This window comes from Pecten maximus, chromosome 17 (genome assembly GCF_902652985.1).
Source record: "Pecten maximus chromosome 17, xPecMax1.1, whole genome shotgun sequence".
Taxonomy (NCBI): Eukaryota; Metazoa; Mollusca; class Bivalvia; order Pectinida; family Pectinidae; genus Pecten; species Pecten maximus.
The window spans coordinates 10,396,513-10,407,203 of NC_047031.1; the positions used below are offsets into that span (position 1 = coordinate 10,396,513).

At 38.1% G+C, this 10,691-nt stretch overlaps 1 protein-coding gene across 1 annotated transcript; it reads left to right on the forward strand.

Moving 5' to 3' along the window:
• The first annotated feature begins 1,120 nt into the window (after positions 1 to 1,120).
• Positions 1,121 to 10,445, forward strand: LOC117315896 (angiopoietin-related protein 7-like). The gene is made up of 5 exons (XM_033870312.1): positions 1,121 to 1,337; positions 5,128 to 5,258; positions 8,571 to 8,667; positions 9,103 to 9,267; positions 10,031 to 10,445. The coding sequence occupies exons 1-5, from the start codon at positions 1,121 to 1,123 to the stop codon at positions 10,285 to 10,287; spliced, it is 867 nt and encodes a 288-aa protein (XP_033726203.1). The 3' UTR covers positions 10,288 to 10,445.
• The last annotated feature ends 246 nt before the right edge of the window (positions 10,446 to 10,691 follow it).

Genomic DNA, 10,691 nt, shown 5'->3' on the forward strand with positions numbered 1-10,691 from the left:
CTAAGAGCATTTTCCCTTTAGTTTTTACACACATCACAGACCACTTGACTTTAAACATATGGATGGATAGTTATAAGTCTGGCTACTATATAATATTGATGAATACTATTAATATACTGTAGAGAAAAGTTAATGTTCCTTATAATTATGCCGTCTGTTACTGAAGGAATCATCTCAACCATCACTTATTAACTTGGAAACTTTTACAAGCACGCTATTTATTGGCGCCTCCTAATCTGAACGCATTCCTATGTAAAAGTGTCTCATCTGTGTCAACAGGGACTTACCCAGATCTTTGGTAGACATAACAGCTTTAGCTTCACATTCAGCGACCACAAAACCATACCTGGACGATTGGCAGACACAACAGTTTTAGGTTAAAGATCCGTGACATCAAATCCCAACCTGGACGATTGGCAGACACAACAGTTTTAGGTTAAAGATCCGTGACATCAAATCCCAACCTGGACGATTGGCAGACACAACAGTTTTAGGTTAAAGATCCGTGACATCAAATCCCAACCTGGACGATTGGCAGACACAACAGTTTTAGGTTAAAGATCCGTGACATCAAATCCCAACCTTGACGATTGGCAGACACAACAGTTTTAGGTTAAAGATCCGTGACATCAAATCCCTACCTTGACGATTGGCAGACACAACAGTTTTAGGTTAAAGATCCGTGACATCAAATCCCAACCTGGACGATTGGCAGACACAACAGTTTTAGGTTAAAGATCCGTGACATCAAATCCCAACCTGGACGATTGGCAGACACAACAGTTTTAGGTTAAAGATCCGTGACATCAAATCCCAACCTGGACGATTGGCAGACACAACAGTTTTAGCTTTGCGATCTGAGACACCAAAAGCTCCGCCTGGACGATTGGAAGACCAACAATCTTAGTTTTAGCTTCATTTTCGGAAACAACCAGCCTTAAATTTTCTGTGAACGATCATAGTGCTATGACTAGTTGTTTCGGTCGTGTTTGCTGTATTAATGTGGAAAGAATAAAGTTAAAGCGAACACACGATGGATTTATCAACGCTGTGGTTAATCGTGTTATTATACACACGTGGACTTTCGGCATCTTCATTTGCACGTGTTCTTCGTGTCCCGATGGAGAAGTACACCAATAACGTACTTAAAACTTTCCACAATAAATCAAACCATGTTGACTGCGCCAAGGTTTGTACATCTAACTGTTTGTCATTCACCTTTGACCCCGTCACCAAGGAATGCCAGACATTTACCTCGATGTTCTGTAGAAATGATACTGCTCCGAAATCTTCATCAGTGATGCTGTTTACTAAGGTCAAGACACAGATAAAAAACAGTAAGTCTAAAAGCATTGTTTTAAGTGTCTCTATATGTTTTCTTTTATCTGATATAAACTCCCGAGTTATATTCATATCGCTGTGAGATGCCGAACAACATGTTATTTGATTCAAAAAATCAATTCAGTTTGGAGATTTTTCTTCTCAAGAGATTTACATAGAAACGGTAAATGGCTTTTAGGGTATAAGTGATATAAACTTGAGAACGTTCATGACATCTGGACAGACTTGATGAAGGTTGATCATTCGTAGAGAAAAGAACTTATAATACAGTTTTGAGATGGTCGTTGCAAGTCGTTATATACCCGAAATTCCGAAATACATGTAATATATATATTTAACATTATTTTACCATCGTTAATGGCGTCTTTGAGAGCATACTGATATGTATGTGTCTTTTACGACTTCTCCACCTCAAATAAATACTTAGCGCAATTATCGCATACTCGCGAATTTCGGGATCAGGAAACGTTTTCAAGTGATCGCTTCACCACCATCATGTTGCTATGTTCCGATAACCGAGTATCTTTGAGTACATGATGACTTCCTTACGGATTTGTGTTACCAAGTTATCGACCTTCCCAATCATGTTCAATTCATCGTTAGTTAAAAGTCACCAGACCTATATTCCAGGGTGTTACACCACATCATGATGAGGCTAATGTGTTTAGGAAATGATAATCAATGAACTATATATATGAAAACAAATGAAAATATCAGATTCCTGAGAATTGATGTGGTGCATATAATAACAAAGGCTTTTCCATTGTCATCACACTGAATTACCGTAGCTGAACACGGTAGCGTAGATTCTAGCCAGGCATGTTCTACAGACAAACCGGCCACCTTTTAAGTCAGTATACAGTTTACAGAAAACCGGCCATCATTTAAGGCAATATACAGACAACAGACAAACAAGTCATCTTTTAAGTCGGTATACAGACAGCAGACAAACCAGTCATCATTTAAGTGAGTATACAGACAACATACAAACAAGTCATCTTTGAAGTCGGTATACAGGCAACAGACAAACAAGTCATCTTTGAAGTCAGTATACAGACAGCAGACAAAACAGTCATCGTTGAAGTCGGTATACAGACAACAAACAAACCAGTCATCTTTTAAGTCGGTATACAGGCAACAGACAAACCAGTCATCTTTTAAGTCAGTATACAGACAACAGACAAACCAGTCATCATTTAAGTCAGTATACAGACAGCAGACAAACCAGTCATCTTTTAAGTCGGTATACAGGCAACAGACAAACCAGTCATCTTTTAAGTCGGTATACAGACAACAGACAAACCAGTCATCATTTAAGTCAGTATACAGACAACAGACAAACCAGCCATCATTTAAGTCAGTATACAGACAACAGACAAACCAGTCATCTTTTAAGTCAGTATACAGACAGCAGACAAACCAGTCATCTTTTAAGTCGGTATACAGGCAACAGACAAACCAGTCATCTTTTAAGTCAGTATACAGACAACAGACAAACCAGTCATCATTTAAGTCAGTATACAGACAACAGATAAACCAGTCATCTTTTAAGTCGGTATAGAGGCAACAGACAAACCAGTCATCTTTTAAGTCAGTATACAGACAACAGACAAGCCGGTCATCATTTAAGTCAGTATACAGACAACAGACAGACCAGTCATCATTTAAGTCAGTATACAGAAAACAGACAAACCAGTCATCATTTAAGTCAGTATACAGACAACAGACAGACCAGTCATCATTTAAGTCAGTATACAGACAGCAGACAAACCAGTCATCATTTAAGTCAGTATACAGACAACAGACAAACCAGTCATCATTTAAGTCAGTATACAGACAACAGACAGACCAGTCATCTTTTAAGTCAGTATACAGACAACAGACAAACCAGTCATCATTTAAGTCAGTATACAGACAACAGACAGACCAGTCATCATTTAAGTCAGTATACAGACAGCAGACAAACCAGTCATCTTTTAAGTCAGTATACATACAACAGACAGACCAGTCATCTTTTAAGTCAGTATACAGACAACAGACAGACCAGTCATCTTTTAAGTCAGTATACAGGCAACAGACAAATCAGTCATCATTTAAGTCAGTATACATACTTCAGACAAACCGGTAATCTTTTAAGTCAGTATACAGACAACAGACAGACCAGTCATCATTTAAGTCATTATACAGACAACATACAAACAAGTCATCTTTGAAGTCGGTATACAGGCAACAGACAAACCGGTCATCATTTAAGTCGGTATACATACTTCAGACAGACCAGCCATCATTTAAGTCATTATACAGACAACATACAAACAAGTCATCTTTGAAGTCGGTATACAGGCAACAGACAAACCAGTCATCTTTTAAGTCGGTATACAGACAACAGACAGACCAGTCATCTTTGAAGTCGGTATACATACAACAGACAAACCGGTCATCATTTAAGTCGGTATACAGACAGCAGACAAACCAGTCATCTTTGAAGTCGGTATACAGACAACAGACAAGCCGGTCATCGTTTAAGTCAGTATACAGACAACAGACAGACCAGTCATCTTTTAAGTCGGTATACAGACAACAGACAAACCAGTCATCTTTGAAGTCAGTATACAGACAACAGACAAACCAGTCATCTTTGAAGTCGGTATACAGACAACAGACAAGCCGGTCATCGTTTAAGTCAGTATACAGACAACAGACAGACCAGTCATCATTTAAGTCAGTATACGGACAGCAGACAAACCAGTCATCTTTTAAGTCGGTATACAGACAACAGACAAACCAGTCATCTTTGAAGTCAGTATACAGACAACAGACAAACCAGTCATCTTTGAAGTCGGTATACAGACAACAGACAAGCCGGTCATCGTTTAAGTCAGTATACAGACAACAGACAAGCCGGTCATCGTTTAAGTCAGTATACAGACAACAGACAAACCAGTCATCATTTAAGTCAGTATACAGACAGCAGACAAACCAGTCATCTTTTAAGTCGGTATACAGACAACAGACAAACCAGTCATCTTTTAAGTCGGTATACAGACAGCAGACAAACCAGTCATCATTTAAGTCAGTATACAGACAACAGACAAACCAGTCATCTTTTAAGTCAGTATACAGACAAACCGGCCATATTCTTAGTCATACAGACAACAGTTGTACCGGCAATCTTTAAAGTGGAACACGAGGAAAAGAGCACTTGATGCAGTTTGATAGAATTTTGTTTGTCTCGGCTAAAAGTGAGGCCGAGTGAAGGGAGACATTAGGAAGTAAAACATTCTTAGAAAGAAACGATCGAAAATTTAGTCGCCTATTGATGATCATCCAATGGAGATAGCAGGTCAATTTTTACGTCATGCCTGCAGTACTTTACGAACAGGGATCAAATCATAAAGTTTACCTTCTAGCTTGGTTGTTAGCTGTCCCTGATGTTTATTGTGTATATTATAGTGTAAATCTATCGGCGTTGTCGGCACTGTTAATCACTTCTAATTTCGCGAGTAATATATTTCACGGTTTTACCTCTTACAAATTCATAAAAACATGACTTCGCGAACGCTGATCTGGAAAAGACGTTAAATTCGCGAACGATGAACAACTAGAGTTATGGACTCCACAAGACTCGTACACGGTAATCGATGCCGCCACCAAAAGATGTTATTTTCGTACAAATAATCGCGAAGGATTCGAATTTGGATAGACTTTTCTAATAAACGCGAAAATAAATCTCATGCGAAACATAAGTACTTTACAGTAAACACATTTTATACTGTTTCCTCACAGCTGCTGATCCTGCTGACTGCAGTGACGTGGAACAGGCCATCTATTGCTCTGGTGTATATCGGATTACGCCGTCGCCGGGTGTCAGCTTCGACGTGTACTGCGAGATGGACACTCCTGACGGACCCTGGACGGTAAGATATGTCGTTATGATTTGATCGTGGTGATAAGATAGTTATTACATTATTATGGGCCTATGGGTCTAATAAAGGTCCTTAGTTAGATTATTAAGAGAAACAACATCAAACAAAGGAAACGTGTTGTACAAAAATGTACAAAAACTATTGTTACACTCACGTATATATAGAGGATATTGAATAACATATATTTCACGAGTATGACTGAATATCGATATTTTCACCAGTGCGAAGCACAATTCATGACGTCACCTCTTTGTGACGTTACTTCACATCAACTTGACGGCGCCATTTTGAAAGGACTGATCAACGCAATTTAAGCGTGTTCGGCTACAGAAAAATGGTCAAATTATCTATTTTCGCTTCGATTGGAAAATCTTCAAGTTTCAATGAGATGAATACAAAGGTTCGTTCCGCTTGGTCAAAGACGAAAAACTTATATTTTCACTTTAAACTGATATTTTCACTGCAAAATCTTATATTTTCATTGCAAAATCTGTTTTTTCTGCTGATTGCCGCAGTGAAAATAAAATTGTATATAAATTTTTATATTTCACAGGCAAAAATGCAATAAATAGAGGATATGGAATGGTTTTCCGTTTTTTATAACATATATTTCACGAGTATGACAGAATATTGATATTTTGACGAGTGCGAAGCACGAGTGAACGATATCGAAATATTCTGTCATACGGGTGAAACATATGCTATATTAAACGTGAACCATTCAACTATCTTTTTATTGCATTATATGTTCTTAAAAATAAAATTAAAAACATGAAGAAAAGGTGTCAAAAATCGCAGGAATATCTTTGCGATACGAGATATTCCTGAGAATTTTGTATTAGTCCAGTACCAGTGAAACTGGGGAATTATAGGTGTCCTTTTCGTCCATTGGTCTGTCTGTCCGTCTGTCTGTCCACACTTCCATCAGCTCTGTTTCATGGTGTGTTGGTGAAAGTTAGTACATGTATGTAACCCCATTACGAGTGGCTAGATATCAAATTCGATTTTCAGGGTTTTGGGGTCAAGGTCACTATTGTTATTTTCAACGGGGCCGGTTAGGGTACATGTATAGTGTTGGTACAGGTATCAACAAATAATATAGCCGTACTATTCTTTGGAGTATTTGATGTTATTAGAATCGTATGCTAGTAACTGGTAATGCATTAGCTTTTGCAATCTATAAAGTAAGTACTCTACAGCATTTTATCCATCCGTCCACAAACTACAGTATCCGTCCGGGCATCAGGAGTAGTTCCGCCTAATTGTAATGTGTGTACTATATATCAGAACCTTACAGCAGGGTTATGGTCATTTTTATGTTTATACCACTATCAGTAAAATCCCACAAAGAATCTGTTTTCTGTTACAACGTGTCAAACGAAATATTTTGAAATATCATTTTCAATTTCATTTCGTATCTCGTTGAAACAGCTACTTAAATAAATTGACATTTTTAGACACCATCCCTCTGTATCCAGGTCAAGCTAACTTGATTTATGTAAAATATAAATACCATTCCCCGATGATAGTCCAGACCCGTGTATCCGTCCGGGCATCAGGAGTAGTGTTTTAAAGAAAAAAAAAAAAAAAAAAAAGTTCCGCCTAATTAGCACTTGCCCCTACTGATCTCCAGGGGTCAAACCAGTTCATTTATAGAAATGTGGTTGTTATGTACTCAGACGTAAAGGAGGAATAGTGTTTTAAAGCAAAATTTAACCTTTACCGAAGTTCCCCTTTAGGGCCTCGCCTTCTGTCCCAAAGGGTCGAACCATCCTCATTACGATAATGGATCTCCTCCCTCATTGATGTTCCGACCAAATTTGGTTGAAATCCGCTTCGGCATAAAGATGGAGAAGCAAGTTGAAAATAAAAATTTTCGCACGGTGCACGTAGACGGACGGAATTTGATGTCAGATGACATAAAATGACGAATATTGAGAATAGATGATAGGAAATAAGAAAGTTATTGTCACAATGAACCCCGCTTAGTTAAAGGAATCGATATGAACATTTCTGAACTGTATATAGCTGTGATATTGTCGACGATAGATAATCTAGATATTTTCATGAGATGAGATGAGATATCGAATCTTCTTTAGAATCTATAGATATTGAAATACCACTCAAGTTGGCGTTGATTTACCACATGCCGTATACAAGCAAATCTTGTCAAAATACCTTTATAACAATATTGCCGTAAGACCTGCTGCTTCCATTGCATGATCGTAATTGATGATTGAATTAGGGATCTTATATTTTTTCTTCTTTCTTATCAACTTTGTTCTTTCAAATATCTCCCTTGACAAAGTCTCATTTTAAACCTTTAGTTGAGCGTTCATCCCGTGAGGAATGCTTTTGGTTGTGTCTCCCGACCGAGACATAACAGAGTCTAAATATTTGACATGTAGTAATTTAAAGGACCTGTACATTACCCCCCATTCTGTCCCCTTGCAGAAATATGTTCCACTTCCCACATGGATGTTTCTAATTTACTTTTTGTATACATACGGTTAAAACCTGTTCAATCTTTCATGATTACCGGTATTAGCGATTTAAAGTACTTTATTTTCCTATTGGGTATGTTCCTCTGGCCCCAGGGAGGCCAGAGTCACTATTTATGCAAAATTAGTTCCCCATCCCCAAAGAAAGCTTATGACCAAATTCCATTCAATCCTTTATGACAAGTAGCGATTTTAAAGACTAACTTCTGTTTGCTCCATTGGGCGACGGCCATGACATAAGCTCACCATTCCTTTGGACAATGTCAGCTAAAATGAATATTTTAATTGACACATTTTCTGTCCTTTTTGAGAAATATTTCAAGACAACCACTTCTTTCTTTTCTCTTAGTATTTTTCCATGACTATCTGAAAAGTACTTCAGAAATATATCAAACATATAACTTAAATAATTATGAAAATGAACTAAGTACAGGAAAAGTGTGTACACCTGAACATTCTTAACAAAAATTATACGTACACTATCCAGGTACATCGTCAGAAAAATAATAATGATAGGGAAAAAAATCTGCACATAGGATTCTTCTAGTTTCACTGGTAGTCACATTCAGTTGAACTTGAATGAATATTTACTTGTTTTAACGTACGTCGAGCACATTATTAAGACTGATAAACATCTGCTAGAGTTCGACGTCACTTGGGAACCTTATCCCTTATACCAGACTCGTCTTTCTTTGCTTTGGTTTCCTCTTTTCGTCGAGGCGACAATAAAACATGATTAATAATATTCTCTGGTCGCTAACGTTCGAACAACATGATTGTTAGGTATGAATATATATCCCAGGTTATACAGAATAGAGAGGATGGGCAAGTGGACTTTTACAGATCTTGGGAAGACTACAAAAAAGGATTTGGAAATCTCAAAGGAAACTTTTGGCTAGGTATGTATAAACCTCCAAAATCCAGAAATGCTATTTTAATTTATAATACTACAGAGCATCCTGATAGTGTCATCAACGTGTTGGCCGAGGTTACTGTATAGAGATGGACAGGACGAATTGATGGCGCAGACAATGTTACTGTATTATTACTGTTACTCGACATGTAAAGCTGGAATAAATCACAGAAATTATGTTTACAGTAAAAACCAGTGTAGTAACTTTAACATTGAACCCATCACGCCGATACTTGGTACTGACAGTTAATATAGCAAATAGTGTGAAAGCATTTTTGTTGAAATGGTAGCCTTGACTTCTGATTGGTCAATCCCATATGGTTATTCTAACAGTAATGATTTTTCCACGAGACATGTATAAGGAGTTTATAACTTTTCTATTGCTATATTACAAAAAAGTATGTCTTTAACTTCTTAAAAGGAAACGACGCCATCCACCAACTCACTATTAAAGCGTCTGTACTCCGGATTGAAATTGTCACGTCGTCAGGTGATGCTGGACATGCGCAGTATTCCACATTCAGTGTTGGAAACGAGGCCACAAACTACAGATTGACAGTGTCCGGATTCAGCGGAATTGTCTCGTGTATGTACATACTCAACCCTTATATACAAACAATACTGTTTCCTGTATATTCCTTGTTGGTATACAGTGAGCAGTGATTTGGCCTGAACAGTGGGCTGGGAAACCCCAGATGGGGAATTCCTTCCTGTTTGCACCTCGCGCATTAATTGGAACGTATGTATTTGTTTTCCGAATCTTTAGCTTTAACTCTTCGTTCTTGTTCAATGAAGTATCTAATTCAAACGTTAATTCCTCAAATAAATCCACACAAACATCAGCAAATTATAACTTTAATTAACTTGGTTCAGGTGGAACACCACCTCATTGGCCGATAAGTTTATTCTTTTCCCGCCAAAATTTAAAATTATAATTTTTTTTTTTTTAAATTAAAATGTTTTTTGTTCAATTCTCTGACACATACTGACTGGATAATTAGCACACACACAGTACTTCATTTATTGGCAGCTACTTAAGAAATGTGTTGAGTGAAACCGTGCAATCTAGCGCATGGAATTAATAAGTGTTATCCTTGAAGCGGTAATGAAGCGGGAAATGCCATTCCCCATAACAACGGAGTTTGCCTAATTCCCCATAAGCATGGTTTTGCGAGAGAGAGAGAGAGAGAGAGAGAGAGAGAGAGAGAGAGAGAGAGAGAGAGAGAGAGAGAGAGAGAGAGAGAGAGAGAGAGAGAGATGTGAATATGAGCGATGTATACTCGATTCAAACCTGCATGGCATACATTTTGACCGTCAGTCTTACTAATGATACATTTTATTTCCTCCAGATGATGGGATGGCCGTTCATAACGGGATGTCGTTTTCAACTTTCGATAGGGACAACGACCAGTACCCTCTTTCATGTGCTGAAAGATTTAAAGGGGGCTGGTGGTACGGCGGTTGTTACCGTTCAAACTTAAATGGCCTATCATACACGAATGGACCAGATGTCTTACAAACAATGGTGTGGTTTAACTTCTATAGCAGTACTCCCTATTCTAGTTTGACGAAGACAAGGATGGTGGTGAAACGCTCGACTCCGTAAAGGACACACCGCGATCGCTATTATCGTATGATTAATTTGCCGAGACGGACATTACAGTGTATATCGTCTCCGAGACGGACATTACAATGTATATCGTCTCCGAGACGGACATTACAATGTATATCGTCTCCGAGACGGACATTACAGTGTATATCGTCTCCGAGACGGACATTACAATGTATGTCGTCTCCGAATCAGTGGACGTTGAATTAATCCCAACTTATCACTTGCGATCTCCATTATCCCAGTGTTTCATTGTCTTTCTTACTTTGAGGCAGAACCTTCTGGAATGGGACAAGCTTAGGAACTGCTGAGCGCCACCTGAATGAGTTAAGACAGACAAAATACAAGTTCCGGAAGAAGTGGAATTGATCGTTGCCAATAGTGACAACGCAAACAATCGT

What these genes read in the sequence shown, in the direction of transcription:
- LOC117315896 (XM_033870312.1), top strand. Translation starts at nt 1,121, where the DNA reads ATGGAGAAGTACACCAATAACGTACTTAAAACTTTCCACAATAAATCA. An exon ending in CAAGACACAGATAAAAAACA is followed by an intron (nt 1,338 to 5,127) that starts GTAAGTCTAAAA and finishes GTTTCCTCACAG; the next exon opens with CTGCTGATCCTGCTGACTGC. An exon ending in CAAAGGAAACTTTTGGCTAG is followed by an intron (nt 8,668 to 9,102) that starts GTATGTATAAAC and finishes ACTTCTTAAAAG; the next exon opens with GAAACGACGCCATCCACCAA.